At 34.6% G+C, this 17,188-nt stretch overlaps 1 protein-coding gene across 2 annotated transcripts in view; it reads right to left on the minus strand.

Moving 5' to 3' along the window:
• PIGK (phosphatidylinositol glycan anchor biosynthesis class K) overlaps positions 1–17,188 on the minus strand; it is a 145,757-nt gene that overhangs the window by 93,035 nt on the left and 35,534 nt on the right. For both annotated transcript variants that reach the window (XM_007191754.2, XM_007191755.2), the window contains 5 exons: positions 15,233–15,368; positions 13,140–13,251; positions 11,142–11,238; positions 8,786–8,903; positions 8,454–8,564 (listed from right to left, as the gene is read on the minus strand). In XM_007191754.2, the coding sequence (XP_007191816.1) occupies positions 8,454–8,564; positions 8,786–8,903; positions 11,142–11,238; positions 13,140–13,251; positions 15,233–15,368 (574 nt within the window). The remainder of the gene's footprint in view (positions 1–8,453; positions 8,565–8,785; positions 8,904–11,141; positions 11,239–13,139; positions 13,252–15,232; positions 15,369–17,188) is intronic.

Below are 17,188 nucleotides of genomic sequence, written 5' to 3' on the forward strand. Positions count from 1 at the left end.
ATCGAGCCACTACAGCTGCCCCCAAAGGTGCACCCTGAAGGGACTCAGGATGGGAAAGCCCAGGATACTGGCCCTGGACAGCTATGGTGCATATCAAAGGAATGATTTCAATGAGCCCAGACTCTTGAATCTTCCCATACATAGAAAAGTGCTAAATTCATTAATTTGAGATGTCTGGTTTCATTTAATTAACAGTAATCTTTTGATGTTCTGACTACCTGGTCTTTGTTGCAAAAACTCCGATAAAATCTGGCTCCTCGGGCTTCCCTGGTGGCGCAGTGGTTGAGAGTCTGCCTGCTAATGCAGGGGACACGGGTTCGAGCCCTGGTCTGGGAAGATCCCACATGCCACGGAGCAGCTGGGCCCGTGAGCCACAATTGCTGAGCCTGCGCGTCTGGAGCCTGTGCCCCGCGACGGGAGGGGCCGCGATAGAGAAAGGCCCGCGCACCGCGATGAAGAGCGGTCCCCGCACCGCGATGAAGAGTGGCCCCCGCTTGCCGCAACTGGAGAAAGCCCTCGCACGAACCGAAGACCCAACACAGTCAAAAATAAAAATAAAATAAATTAATTAATAAAAAAAAAAAAAAAAAAAAAAAAAATCTGGCTCCTCTCTTACCTCTTCATAACGGTCCCTCAGAGCTACCTGAGAGGCTACATCCTGGGCTTCAGTCCTCAATTTTGTCTGCCAAACAAAACATAATTCTCAACTTTTTGGTTGCGCATTTTTTTCAGTGGACACATGCTTACTAATAAACTCAAATTTATCTTTAGTTTCTCTATAATAAGAAACCAAAAGTAGATAAACCTATGTTCAATAATTAATGGCTCAGTATTTTTTCTTATTTGGGGAGATCTAGATATTCAATAAATTTCTAGCACTTAACTTAATCTTAGCAAAACTTTAAGGTTTCAGGTTACTGAAAAGATTTGGGAAATTAATTTGAAAAGTTCAACTAAAAACTTTTTATCCTACTTATATTTATTTAATACTTGCTCTTAACAATTGTTTAGATTACTTATGAAAACTTCATCATATCCAGTTATTTTTCTTGCAAGCCTAGGTAAAATAAAAGTACATATTTAACGCTGATAACTCTAAAGACATCTCTGCTTTAATTAAACCAACAACCTTAAACTAGCTTTTATTTACAAAAACTATCTTAGATCACATAATTTTAAAAAGCATTTCAGTTAGTTTCTGTTATATTTCTGACAACTTTGGAATGCCCAACTGTAACAGGGAAGAGCCAATTTTGACTCCATGTTGGATCTGTTTCTTTGACTTTAGCCTTTGCTTTTCCTTGCTTTTGTTATTATAATCATACATAATGGCCTGCCACAGGGAACCCTACCCACCTGCAAATGGCTGCAAGAAAGAAGAAATTAACACATGCCCTCCTGGAGGCTGGCCATTCCAGGAGATGTTTTTCCAAGACTGATGACCCTTTTTACTTTACTTCCTCCCCGTCTCTCCCTCTCTATTCTGCCTTCTTACTTTACTTCCCTCTCTGATTCTATAAAAGAAACTGGCATCCAGACCCCGATAAGATGGTTTTTTGGGGGACCTTAGTCCACCACCATCTCGGTCTGCTGCCTTTCTGAATAAAGTCATATTCCTTGCCTCAACACCTTGTCTCCTGATTTATTGGCCTGTTGTGCAGCGAGCAGAGCGTGCTTGCACTCGGTAACACAATCGTTACAAGCTTGTCTTCAAACCAACTAAATAGAGCTCTTTTACAAAATAATTCTGCAGTACCATCTAGAGGTTAAAAAAAAAACCACATATCTACAACATACATAAGGAGATACACACAGATGCAAAGGGAGATCTCATAGTTACCAATATTTGTGGAGAAGACACTTAAGATTTTTTTTTTATCTGCCAAATTTCCAAATATTTCTTCCCTTCTTTTTTTTTCTTTTCTGATGAGAAACAATTGCATTTCAAAGAATGGCTCTTAAGTCTCAGAGAAGATGGGGATAGGAAATCTACATCACAAAGACACAGATTAAGCGCAGAACAATTCTATTTCCAAAGTCCCAATATCTACAAGTATTTTGAGATGAAGAGAGGAGGTTTGGGGATTGGCAAAAAGGAATGACACCCATCTACCTATTGTTGGAATGTTTCTTTTCCTCTGGGTATATCTAGCTTAGGGTATAAGGTCTAAATTCTTACCAGACTCTGAATAATTTCAGTTCCCTAAGTGTTTAAGGGAATAATTTAGCAGTTTACCCAAAAAATGTTTCATCAACTCTGTGAGGGGCCCATATGGGAGTTTTAAGTTGATGTTGAAGAATTTGCACAGGGCCTTGAGAACAATCTCTTTTCCAGTGTCCCAGCTGATTACAGCTGAAACATTGATCTCTGGGCAAGTGTTTTGATAATGAACCCCCAAGAAGGTGAAATGGGGAGGCCTAGGCAATTGTTTTAGATATCTTTTGTATCTTTAATTTTTCATTGGCTTTTTGCAACGAATCTTTTAATGAAGTTATTTTGGAATTTTGAAAGCTTTTGGAGACTTCTGCATACTAATTAAAACAGGTATTCCACTTGGTTTGTTTAACTTGGGAGCCCTTGTTTTTAAGTGATCTTACCTATTTGGAACATTCCTCCTAATGGCCAATGTAATTCTAGGTTGATTTTAGTAAAACTTTGCCATTTTGTTAAATAACTGCAGCTTCCAGGATTCATAGTTCTTAAATATAAACTAAGCAGATGTGATGGAAGGCAGTGTGCTCAACTATTTGGACATAAAGGATCACGTGTCTTCTAGCTAGGCCTTTGGTTTTCTCAGTCAAACTGATACCTAAGAGGGACTTGTGGCAGGGTTGGGAATTATGTGGTGCTTTATAGTGTACATTGTTGCATGGAAGTTTTCTTGAGGTTGGTGGGTGACCTAGATGTCAGTCTAACCCATTCTGTGACCAACTTATCCTAACATGAGACTCTTTGGGTTAGGTGATGAGCGCTCTAATAACTTTTAAATGTCTGGTACCCACCAATCTTTGCAGCTTTTTGGCTTCTGAGATTCCCATTAGCAATGGGCTTTACTTCATGTGCACATTAACAGAAACCCATGGTAACTAAAAAAAAAAAAGAGAGAAAGAGAGAGAGAGAGACTGGGGAAAGGACTGAACGAGCAGACCTCAAAGAATGAGGACTGCGGACTGATTCCAAGCAAAAGGAGAACAGCAGCTATAACTAGTAGTTCTCAACAGGGAATCTGGGAAAGGATCCCAAACAAATGGGGAGGTGCATATTAAACCATCATAGTTCCAAATGTGGAGACAGAATCAAGGGACTGGAGCTTTCCACTCAAAACAATGAACTGTGGAAAGCTAATTAGATCAGCAGCTCAAACACAAAAAGAACAGAGCTCAATCAAAAGGAACTTACCAATGGCCCTTGGAAACAGCAAGAAAGACAGTGAACTGAAAAGGGTTCACAGGGTGCCATGCCTGTGTTTCCTGCTCCTTGAAAGCCATCCCAAGTTCACTTCAAATCTCATCGCTGCCACCCATCCGTTAAAAAATAAAAGTCAACCAAGTAAATTTGAAGATGTACTTGGCTTTATTAGATGATTCATGAATTGGGCAGGCAGCATCCCATCTAGCAACTAGAAGGGTGCTCCCAGTACCACACTTGTTTTGATTACTATAGCTTAGTAGCATAGTTTGAAATCAGGGCGTATGATAGCTCCAGCTTTGTTCTTCTTTCTCAAGATTGCTTTAGCTATTTGGGGTCTTCAGTGCTTCCATGCAAAATTTAGGATTATTTGTTCTAGTTCTATTTTAAAAAATGTCTTTATTATTATGATATGGATTACATGAAATCTGTAGAATGCTTTGGAAAATATGGACATTTTAGCAATATTAATTCTTCTAAATCAGAAGCATGGATTTATTCTACTTATTTGTGTCATCTTCAGTTTCTTTCATCAATGCTTAGAGTTTTCAGAATACAGGTCTTTCACCTCCTTGGTTAAATTCATCTCTAGGTATTTTATTCTTTTTGATACAATTGTAAGAGGGATTGTTTTCATCACTTCTCTTTCTGATAGTTCATTATTAGTGTACAGAAATTCAGCCAATTTTTGTATATTAATTTTGTATCCTACAACTTAACTGAATTCATTATTAGTTCTAATAGTTTTTTTGGTAGAGTCTTTAGGGATTTCTGTATTATGCCATCTGCAAATAGTGGCAGTTTTGCTACTTCTTCCTTTCCAGTTTGGATGCCTTTTATTTCTTTTCCTGACTAATTTCTTTTTTTTTTTCAACATATTTATTGGCCTATAATTGCTTTACAGTGTTGTGTTAGTTTCTGCTGTATAACAAAGTGAATCAGCTATATGCATACGTATATCCCCTCCCTCTTGCATCTCCCTCCCCACCTCCTTATCCCACCCCTCTAGGTGGCCGCAAAGCACCTAGCTGATCTCCCTGTGCTATGCAGCTGCTTCCCACTAGCTATCTATTTTACATTTGGTAGTGTATATCTGTCAGTTACTCTCTCAGTTCGTCCCACCTTACCCTTCCCCCTCCCCATGTCCTCAAGTCCATTCTCTACGTCTGTGTCTTTATTCCTGTCCTGCCCCTAGGTTCATCCTTTTTTTTTTAGATTCCATACATATGTGTTAGCATATAGTATTTGTTTTTCTCTTTCTGACTTACTTCACTCTGTATGACAGACTCTAGGTCCATCCACCTCACTACAAATAATTCAGTTTTGTTTCTTTCTTGACTAATTTCTGTGGCTAAGACTTCCAATACTATGGATAAAAGTGGCAAGAGTGGGCATCCCTGCATTGTTCCTAATCTTAGAGGAAAAAGCTTTCTCAGTTTTTCACTGCTGAGTATGATGTTAGCTGTGAGTTTGTCATATATGGCCTTTATTATATTGAGGTATATTCTCTCTACACCAACTTTGTAAGGAGTTTTTACCATAAATGGATGTTGAATTGTCAAATGCTTTTTTCTGCATCTATTGAAATGATCATATGATTTAAATCAATCATTTTGTTAATGTGGTGTGTATCACATTATTGATTTGCAGGTGTTAAACCAACCTTGCATCCCTGGAATGAATCCTACTTGATCATGCTGCATGATCCTTTTAATGTATTGTTGAATTCAGTTTGCTAATATTTTGTTGAGGATTTTTGCATCTATATTCATCAGGGATATTGGCCAGTAATTTTCTTTTTTTGTAGCATCAATTCTTTTGTTTTGGTGTCAGGGTAATGCTAGTCTCATAAAATGACTTTGAAAGTGTTCTTTCTTTCTTCTCAAACTGAAGAAGTGGTGTGTATTATCCAAAGTGTGCATTATTTTTTTTTTGGAATAATTTGACAAGGATGGGTATTAACTTCTTTAAATGTTTGGCAGAATCACCTATGAAGCCACCTAGACCTGGACTTTTGTTTGTTGGCATTTTTTTTTTTTTTGGATTACTGATTTAATTTCATTACTAGTAATTAGTCTATTCAGATTTTCTAATTCCTCATGATTTAGTCTTGGAAGACTGAATGTTTCTAGGAATTTATCCAATTCTAGATTGTCTAATTTGTTGGCATATAATTGTTCATAATAGTCTCTTATGATCTTTTGTATTTCTGTGATATTGACTGTAATTTCTCCTCCTTCATTTCTGGTTTTATTTATTTGGGCTCTTTTTTCCTTGATGAGTCTGTCTGGCTAAAGATTTGCCAATTTTGTTTATCTTTCAAAGAACCAGCTCTTAGTTTCATTGATTGTTCTATTGTCTCTTTAGCTGTTATTTCATTTATTTCTGCTCTGATCTTTATTATTTCCTTCCTTCTACTAATTTCGGGCTTTGTTTGTTCTTCTTTTTCTAGTTCCTTTAAATGAGTTAGATGGTTAAGAGTTTTCTTGTTTCTTGAGGTAGGTCAGATTAATATGAACTTCCCTCTTAGAAACAGCTTTCGCTAGCAGCATCCCAAAGATTTCGGATTGTTGTGTTTCCATTTGCATTTGTCTCAAGGTATTTTTTGATTTCTTTGATAACCCACTGATTGTTTAACAGCATGTTGTTTAGTCTCTACATGTTTTGTGTTTTTTTTCCAGTTTTCTCTTTATAATTGATTTCTGGTTTCATACTGTGGTGATCAGAAAAGATGCTCAAATTTATTAAGACTTCTTAAATTTACTGAGACTTGGTCCGTAGCCTAACATGTGATCTATCCTGCAGAATGTTCCATGTGCACTTGAATGTGTATTTTCCTGTTTTTGTTTTGGATGGAATGTTCTGTATGTATCTATTTAGTCAATCTGATATAAGGTGTCTTTTAAGGTCAATGTTTCCTTGTTGATTTTCTGTCTGGATGATCTATCCATTGATATTAAGTGGGGTATTAAGTCCTCTACTATTATTGTATTGCTGTCTATTTCTCCCTTTATTTCTGTTACTATTTGATTTATATATTTAAGTGGTCCCATGTTGGGTGCACAAATGTTTACAAATGTTATATCCTCTTGTTGGACTGACCCCTTTATATTATGCAATGCCCTTCTTCATCTTTTGTTACAGTATTTGTTTGGAAGTCTATTACTACCCCAGTTTCCTTTTCCTTTTCATTTTCATGGTATATCTTTTTCCATCCGTTCACTTTCAGACTGTGAGTGTCTTAAGGTTTGAAGTGAGTGTCTTGTAAGGAGCATTGAGAAGGGTCTTGTTTTTTTAATCCATTCAGCCACCCTATGTCTTTTGATTGGCGAATTTAGTCCATTTACATTTATAGTAATTATTGATAGGTATTTACTTACTGCCATTTTGTTAATTGTTTTCTCACTGTTTCTGTAGTTCATCTCTGTTCCTTTATTCTTCTCTTTCTTTCCTCCCTTGTTGTTTGACTGTTTTCTTTACAGTTATTTTAAATTCCTTTTTCATTTACTTTTGTGTATTTACTATAAGTTTTTTGTTTGTGGTTACCATAGGTCACACATAACATCCTACATATATAACGGTCTCCTTTGATAGTAACTTAATTTTAAACACATTCCAAAGCTTTATATTTTACTTCCCCAACACATTTTTGATGACATATTTTACATCTTTTCATTTTATATATCACTTAACTAAGTATTGTATTTTTAATTAATTTTATGACTTTTGTCTTTTACCCTTTGTACTGACTTTATAAATGATTAATCCAGTACCTTTTTATTTACCTTTTTCAGTGAGATTTTTAATTTAATATGTTATCTTATTATTGATTAGTAGCTTTCTTTCTAGCTTAGAGAAGTCCCTTTAACATTTCTTGTAAAATGGTGATGAACTCTTTTAGTTTTGCTTATCTGGAAAACTCCTAATCGCTCCTTCAATTCTGAATGATAACCTTGCAGGTTACAGAATTCTTAGTTGGCAGTTATTCCCTTTCAAAACTTCAAAATGTAGTAAGTAGTTTGATGTTATCAAATCTGATAGCTTAAAGCAATGGTTTTCAGAATTTTAGAGTTGAACCTCTTTAATAAATAGAAATCTACCTGAAAGGTTTCTATATAATAAAAGAGATCAATACAAAGCTGCTTGGTTTATGAAATACTAGAGTCCAGAACCTTATCTACTCAGCCTCCCATTCATTCCAAAGCTCCATGAAAGCAGGGACAGTATATGCCTCTATCTCTAGAGTACAGCCAGTGCCTGTCACTTAGCAAAAACTCAAGAAATATTTGTGAATGAATTAAGATATAAATTAATGAAAAAAGAATGAAAGTCATTAATTCACAGTAATTATCCAGTCTAGAACTGCTATTTCAAGCTTTTTATTATGCTTACTTTTGATAGCAACTTCAAAGTAGATTTATTTTAAAAGAGACAATCAGTGCAGAAAATTCAGGAAAAAAAGTAGACCTAAATTCAACAGGCCACATCAAAACATGGTACTAGAAGTTGTAGGGTGCACAAAAATATGTAAGAGGAGGTCTCTCTCCTTCAAGAACTTCCCATTAAGTGAGAAAAACATTTAAACTCAATTAGTAAGTCCAAAAAAAGACAGACTGTGACAAATGGCACAAAAAAAAAAAAAAGAAATAAAGCTCTGAGTAGCTTTACTTATTTTACATAAATTCCAACAAGAAGGCTATGGGAAGATCTCCTGGAGGAGGTAGGATCTGATTTGACTCCCAAAGAATAGGTAGAATTTCAATATGTGAATCTAAAAAAGGACATTTCTGGTAGGGAAAAAAACATGAGCAAATGAATGAGAATAGAAAAATACCTCAAGGAATAGCAAGTTAACTAGGCTAAGGTTTTAGGCCTCTTGTAGTAAAGAAAGAGATTCTACTGTAACGGGAGATTGAAAACACTTTAAAAGGCCAACATTCAGCATATGGAAGAGTACCCTAGAAGTCGAGGAATAACAGACTTCACTTATCACATTAAGGTTAGCATAGCTATTGTGCTATAATCAAATCAAGCAAATACTTACAAGATCATTCATATTAGTTTGGCTAGCTGGATTAATTTCCTCCAAAAATTCTAAGACATAAAATGTGTATCTATCCATAAGATGGACTCCAATTGCAGGATCAGGTTGATGCTATAAAAAAGCAAAGGAAAAAAAGGTGTATGTCTAATAGATAGGATCATTACATTACAACAAAATATTTTAAATGTAATCAAAATTTCCTTCTAAGATATAAAGAAGTCTAAGAATAAGAAATTACAGATATATTTATAAAGCATATAAGTGATTCTAGAAATAGCTACACATTCCAAAGACAATCCCATTTACAAATGGGAAAGAAAAAATGTACTTACCGAGAGTGAATCTTCTCCCACTTGGCTACTAGCTAAAGCCATTATGTTAGGAGAATAAAATCTCTCATACATGGATGCTCCTTGACAAGTATCAATAATAAACAATAGCTCATTGTAGCTGAAAGAAAAGTGATAATATCTTTGACATGAATCATGCTGTTAAACATACATTAACATTTTACAATACTGCCCTAAGATGTTTAAGTCATATCTTAGTCATTTCATTAGCTAAAAATTTGAGATTTTTTGATAGAATTCCCAATACAAATTTAATATCAGAAATATTAAAGGTATAACCTGTCCAAGGAAACCACCTCAACAGAGTGCAGTAGTTGTGCCATGAAGTGGCTGCCCCAACTTCTTCCCCCTCCCTTATCTATGCCACAAGATGCAGAATCCACACAAAGGTTCAAATCAAAAAACATTTATCTGGCACCCACACAGTCCTAGAAACTGAGCTAGATTCAGAAAAAATATATACATGACTTAGTCACCATACTCAGAGATCTTAAAATCTAACTGGAAGACAGACATATAAACATATAACTAAATCAGAATGTGATGAGTGTTACAAATTTTACTGAAGGCCTACAATGTGCCTGACACTAAGCTGGTGATACAGTAGTCCTTGCCCTCACAGAGCTTAGAGTCTAACAAAGTCAAAGTGCTCCAAGAGCAAGAGAAAGAAACAGAGGAAACTGTAAGGAAAGGCAGGTCAGGGAAGGGTGATGTCTGACAAGGGCAGTGAGGGGTGAGTGTTATATTATTTAACAAAGAAAGGAATAGCACATTCCAGCAGAGGAAAAAGCCTGTATTAAGGCATCTAAATGTAAAAAAGTATAAATGTTTAGGAAAAAGGAATTGTATCGTGTAGCTTGGATTTAGAGTTAATTTGGTAAAGTGGAGAGAAATTCGTTTCAAAAAGGTAAGGCAGGGTCAATCTGTAAAGTATCCTATACAAAGTTTGGATCTTATCCTATAAGTTTGAAGAAGCCATCAAAGGCTTTTTTAAAGTGAAAGAATAACATAATCAGCTCTATATTTTAGCTGCCTAGTTGGTGAAGGTGAAAACAGGGAGCAAATAACATTTTCTCAGAGGTTTCTCTCAGACATTGGATCTAAGTAAACAGCTAACACTGCACCTAAAAAGCAAGCATGGAATCTTAATATTATCTAAGCAAGGGACAGAAGGCACAATTAATACGACACATTTGTTCTGAGACAAAAATCTGTGGATACTCTTGGGGATCATAAACATCTAAGGTTATGACAGGCAGTACAGTAAAACAATTAAGAGAGTAAGCTCTGGGACAGGACCACTTGGATGTGAATTCTAGTACTGGCACTTATGAGCTGTATAAAGTTTGGCAAGTTATTTAATCTATCTGTGCCTCAATTTACACATTTGTAAAAATGGGAATAACAACAATATCTGCCTCATGGAGTTATTAAAATTAAACAAAACAACACATTATATAACATAGTGCCCAGCACCTAGTATACCTTCAATAAATATAAGCTATGAATAAGACAAAACCAGTACCAAGCAAAAGCTTCCTCTTCAACACTTCTACACATTCTCCTTATGCCTATAATTCAGTATTTAGAATATTTAATTCGTAGCAGAGTCGTATACACATTTCTCTTTTCTACTAGATTTTAAAAACTTTGAAGGCACAATAAGCATCATATTCCCCTCTGTGCCACATGTTTAGAAGGTAAGCAATAAGTATTTATTGAGGGTAATTAATTTAAAAGCAGTTCAATTGCTACTTTAAATTCACTTAAGTTCATATGACAACTTTCAACTAAAAGGGTGCTTACCACGGATTACTAACAATATATCATCCTTAATGTGAGTTGCTACAAATTTTATACTAATCCTAACTTCAGCATCTTTTTTCCCAAAGAAGAAATAATGTATTCCTATCACATGGAGGGCCCGAGATTGTGCAAAAAGAATAAGTACAAGATGAAAAATAAATATGTGTTCACAATCCCCCTAAATAATGGGGAACTTGGTTGGTGGGACTTTTATTTCCTCCAAACAGGATGAGAAATAACAAGAGATATGATCTTAACAGGTGAATTTCTTTCCATGCTCTTTAAGAAACCCAAATTTTTCTTCTAAAAAGAATTCAGTTCATACTTCTGTAAAATATAATAAAACTACTGCTGTAACATACAATTGCTAAAAAAAAAATAGTTCAGTTCAACAGGAATAACAAACATAAATCTAGAGTAGAAGAAATAACTTATTAAAATAAGTTTAGATCTCATAAGATTTATAAATCTACTAACCATGGAAAAATTAGGTACTAATTTATGTTATGAAAAGTAGTCATTTGTCAATTACCGTCTTTTTTGCCACATTTGTTCAAAAGCATCTGCAAGTTCTATGTTGGTAATTTCTTCAGAATCTTGAAATTTCAAGAAACCATTTCCACCATGTCCTTATAGGAAGAGTCAGAAAGATCAAACAGACACTTTTTTTAACACAAACTGCACACATACAGATATAAACATTCACTTCATTCATGGCAATATTTTAATATCACTTGTTATTTTATACTCTAAAATAAAAAGTACTGTAAAAACAAATAAATTTAATTTTCTGCTATACCAATTAAAGAGAATAATGATAGACTCTGTAAAAAATAGTAGGTATAATATATATTTAAGAGATTTTCTATCATTCAGTTTTAGAAAAGCACATTTATACTTTTTTCACTGGCTCCATTATTATGTCAGAAATGAGTTCCCATAGATAAAAATTTCTCAAATACCAGGCAAACATTTTTGGTGAGAAAGGAGTTGAAGACACTAGCTAGTCCCATGGTAAGCTAGCACTATTCACAGTATATACTTGAAATGCTATATCAATAGGAAGTGTAGTTCTCACCTAAAACTTGATGTGTTCACAATCATCAACCACTGTCCCATGAGAGTTGACCAGAAGATTATGACATTTAGAATGCATGATAGAACCAATCTGCCTGGATACAAACGCTAGCTTTACTACTTAATGACTGTGTTATTTTAGGCAAGTAACTTAAGCTTTCTATGCCTCAGTTTCCTCAGATGTAAAGTAAGAAATATATCAGTAAGGTCATCATTAGCGTGCCTATATAGGTCCTTTGTGCAGATTTTAAAAAGGTACTTCCCACTGGGTAACAAAGTAGAAAAATCTGTGTATTTCAGTGCTCCCACTGAATATAAGCAGTCCTGTAAGCTCAAAAGTGGTTAGTGGCTATGCCTTAGGGTGGGTTAAGGGAAGAGGAATATTTCTCTCTCCCATTAGACACAACTTTATAGCAGGGCACACAGCTGAGTAAGTGTAAGCATATACTAGATCTCAGCTCCCACTCACCACCCAAGCCAGACACTTATGTGCAGTGCACAACCCACACAACCACATATGACAGCCCTGAAAATCGGCACCTAAATCTTTAGATTGTTGTGAGGATGAAATGAACTAATATACACAATGATTAAGAATACTGCGTGATGTATAGTAAGTCTCAATAAATATTAGCTATTGCCGTTTTTATTATCATATTATCATAATTATCAACCTTCCCGTTCTCTTACATGGGTTGGCAAACTTTTTCTGTAAAGGGCCAGGTGGTAAATGTTTTAGACTTGTGAGCCATATGGTCTCTGTTGCAACTCCTGGACTCTGCCACTGTAATGTAAAAGCAGCCACAGACAATACATAAAACAAATGGTTACAACTGTGTTCTAATAAAACTTTACTTCCAAAACAGTAGCCCTTCCACGGGCCATGGTTTGCCAATTCCATCTTAGATACTGGAATTTCTCCCATACCTGGAGCTATCCTGAAAGAGGACCAACAGACTCAGAAAAAAATGTTGTAAAACCTTTTGTTTAGTACATCAAATAAAGCCAAGCTACAAGACTGTACTTCATCCTATTTGCCACAAAAGCTTGAAAATTTCTTGTAAATGTCAGATAAACTAAAATGAAAATTTTCCTGACTTCATTAACTCTGCTGGCCTAATTTAGAAAGTTTATAAATTGATTGTATTTTAAAAGCTGTAAATAAATGCAACATGATAAAGAAAAGAAGACCACTAAGTAGGGGTCACTGTCATGCTGTATGACATCTAAGAATCATTCTGCACCTGTTTTATCATCAGTTGATGAGTAATACACTGTTTTCAAATATCATTTCAAGTTGTTATACATTATGAGAAAAGAGAACTTCATAACAAACTATCAAACTACTTGAACCAAAAATAATTTAAGATGTTTAAATTTCTTTCCATGCAAATTCCTTTTTGAAAAGAGTTGCAACATATGCTATCATTAAATATCTAAATTATGAAATTACCTGTCATATAAATAAGAATATTACTCCTATCATCAGAAAGAAGACGTTTTGACCGAGGCGTACTAGATGGAATCCTCCCAGTTAATACCCGTAAAAAATTTTCCACAGTTACCTGAAAAAAAAGTGAAAAATCAGATGAAATAGAATTGAGGGAAACCTGATAATTGTTTTTTACTTTCAAAAACATTCCTTCTTCTTTCTCTATGTATTACTCAGCATAAACTGAAAATAAAACCTAAAGAGAAATATAACTCAATTAAAATATATTTATTTAAATGTATACCTCAAACTAACTTTGTTTCCATTTTTTAAAAATTACTAAAAACTAACAAATAAAAACTACCTTGGGGAAAAATAGGTTAATTATACATTTAAAAGTTCAAATACTATACAAAGTATTGTCTTCACAGGCAATTCTTTGGGAAGATACAAAATATAGAAACATAAATAAATTCAACAACATTATAACTATTGCAATTAATATGTGCAACTACTCAGTCAATTCTAGATTAACAATGAAAGATAGGTCCATAATAAATTATAAAAATAAAATCATAAGGATAGATCCATAAATAATTCCCAAATTATGCATCTTTGATTTTTTAATGCATTTTGTTACTTAAATTTCATTAGGGGTATCTTTAACATGTGAAAAATTCATAACACTGTAAACCAGATTTCCCAACCAGGAATTTCTGGACATCTGGGATCCTTTGAAAGATATTTAGGGTCTTGGGAGTATAATGCTAATTTGAAGTTATACTATACAGATCTAAATTTAAAAAGCAGAAAATCAATCCAGCTTTCTTGTTCGACTTTTCCCTAGATCATGAGTATGTAAGTGTGTGTGTGTGTAAGCTATTTGGTTTACATTTTTCCCAGAAGACAGCAAAATGCTAAGTGTTTTTCTTTAACAGGACTTCTTGTTGGCTAACAAGAAAGGGAAGTATTTGGTCTACATTTTACAAGGACTAAATAAACAAGAAAAAGTCCAACATTCATAAACATTTAACTGTTGAACAAACATTTTTGAGTGCCTTCAGAGGGCTACAGGAACTCTCTAGGTGTAAGATACATAAGATGCAGGCCATGTCCTCAAGCAGCTTACAGCCTGGGAAAAGATATTCTTCTTAAATTGCTTCAAAACAGGTCTGGGGGGGCTTCCCTGGTGGCGCAGTGGTTGAGAATCTGCCTGCCAATGCAGGGGACACGGGTTCAAGCCCTGGTCTGGGAAGATCCCACATTCCACGGAGCGTCTGGGCCCGTGAGCCACAATTACTGAGCTTGCGCATCTGGAGCCTGTGCTCCGCAACAAAAGAGGCCGCGATAGTGAGAGGCATGCGCACCGCGATGAAGAGTGGCCCCGCTTGCCACAACTAGAGAAAGCCCTCGCACAGAAACGAAGACCCAATACAGCTATAAATAAAATAAATAAAAATTAAAAAAAAAAAAGACTTTAAAAAAAAAAAAAAAACAGGTCTGGGAACATGGGAAATTGTGTCTTACTTTTGGTAGACTTGGTAAAAGGGGAAGGATTATTGAGGAAGACTTCATCAAGGAAGACTTCAAATTTTAAACATACAATCTATTAAATTTAAAATGAAGTTTCAAAGGGAGAAAATATAGTATAATGCCATTTTTTCAAATTTACATTTTTATTTTTAATCATGCATGCTAAAAACACTGGAAGCATATTAAAAGTGATTACCTCTAAGTAGTGTTAGTCACTTTAATATTTTCACAATATACTTACTAAAAATATAAAACTTGAAATTTTATATCAAATATGAAAAACAAAGAATACACTTACTATAAAAGAATGTTGATATATTAAACCTTAATAAAATACTCTAATATAGAAGCCAAGATAAAGTTGCTCTATCCTAGATACATATATGAAATATTCATGCTGTGATAGTTTTACTCATATATTGTTTCCTTAATATGAACTCCAGAAACAGAATTATAGCAAGGTTTCAGTGACAATCATATACAAAGTTTAAAGAAAAAGAATAAGATTATTTTATTCTACCACTATTTTAGAGCTTAAAAGTGAAAACATTTCAAAAATGTTGCTCAACTAAACAATTTACCTCATAACTTCTATAATCCACTTCCACATCATCACCATACACATTTAATTCCATATTCTTGTGACTAAACACTGTAGCTGGTTTAGGATTTCTAGGGTTGCATGCCATATCATCTGCAAGCATCAGAACAATGTGACTAGGAAAAAAAAATTTCAGTAAATATAGTGTACTATTTAAATAAAACCAGAAAGGTAAAAACAAATATATTCTATTTATATAATGTGGTAATTATCTTCATTCTTTCTTTATTTATTAAAAATAACTCAAAATAATTATTGAGGACATATTTAAAAGAGCTTTAATTATTTTTTTCATATCTTTATGTAGTATAAGTTTTAAAGTAGAGAAATTAGAACAATCTGTCATGAACTTATCCGCAGAACTTGAAAGTAACCAACTTAAATTTTTTTTCCCAACAGAGTATACTTTATGCCATATAGCAAAAGGAAGCTAAGATGAAGGAGCTGCACTGTCCTCCCAAAACATTTTTTTTTAATTTTAGTAATATTTGAAACTCTCAAGACTTACTGAGTTAAACTATATTCCAAAGAATCTACTTTTCAGAATCTCATATGCTTAAGTATGAAAACATGCAACCCATCAGCAAGTGCAATCACTGTACCACAGGAACACATCTCCAATGCAGTCATTGTTCACTGGCTCCACTCCATCTCCCTGACACCAGCAACCATCATCTCTAGATGATGCTGGATTAGGTGCTGGATTAGCTCCCACCTGGCTTCCCACTTCCACTCTCACCCTCCCATGGTTCATTCCCCTTAGAGCCACCAGAGTGACCTTCCTTAAACAAGTCAAATCACTAAACTTTCTCACTTAAAACCGTTCAAGAACTCCCCATTGTAATTAGAGGAAAACAGAAACTCCTTACATGGTCTAAAAGGCTCAATGTGGTCTCTGTCTGCCTCTCTAACTTCAGACCCTAGCACCCATGTTCACTATGCTACTTCCATACTGTTCCAGGGATATGTCAAGCCTTTCCCAATTCAGGGGCTACTGACCAAATTTAGACTTCTCTCCTCCCAAATCTTCATATCATTCAAATCTCAGCTAAGGTACTCTATTCTCACTTCAAGTTTGTTTTTCTATAGGTCATTTATGAATCTGAAATCCCCATCTTCTCCCACCACCCCCCTCCCATTAGAATATGAGCATTTCTCTGAGGGCAGGGACTTTTATCTGTCCTGTTCACCACTGTATCACTCAGGCTTAGTAATAGAGCCTGGCATATAGTAGGTATTCAATAAACATTCATTGAGTGAATGAAACATTTTCATTTTTGCTTTTATTTTCTTTGAGAGAAAATTACAAAGTCTCTCTTAAATGCTTCTCATCTTGATCTTTCCATTAAAACTGGTGAACATGAATCAGGCAATTCTTTATTCTACCATATACTTAAGCTTCCCAAACATAAGGGAAAAATTAATGTGGCATATGTAATTAGTTTGGAAAGAGATAGCAAGAAGAAAATGTTCTGCTGCATATCGTCCAAATACATTAAAGTTCAGAACTGAAACACTGTGATTTTTCTTGAAAATTGGCTAGGTTTCTATTTTGAAAGGGTTCCAACCCTGCCACATTCAAAGATCAGATCTTCAGCTGTTACTGATTCATACTCACAGAATGGTGAAAGTTATTCCTCTTAAAATGGAAAATATATCTTCTCATTTTAATAACTTAAAATGATTTATATTAAGTTATTATCAATCATATCTTTTCTGTTATAAGCCACTATTAAACAAGAATGAACTGACCTATAAATCTCAATATAAAAATAAAAATATTCCTTTAGGTCATGTTTTTGGTTGGTTAATTTCGTTCCTTGAAATGAAATGATTACTTAATATCTATACAATATCAATTTCATAAAGAAGTAGTCACTTCAGCTTAAAATTATAAATTCAATCAACACTTTCCTACAGATAGTTTTGAGTTTCA

The sequence above is a fragment of the Balaenoptera acutorostrata genome, chromosome 1, assembly GCF_949987535.1.
Source record: "Balaenoptera acutorostrata chromosome 1, mBalAcu1.1, whole genome shotgun sequence".
NCBI lineage: Eukaryota > Metazoa > Chordata > Mammalia > Artiodactyla > Balaenopteridae > Balaenoptera > Balaenoptera acutorostrata.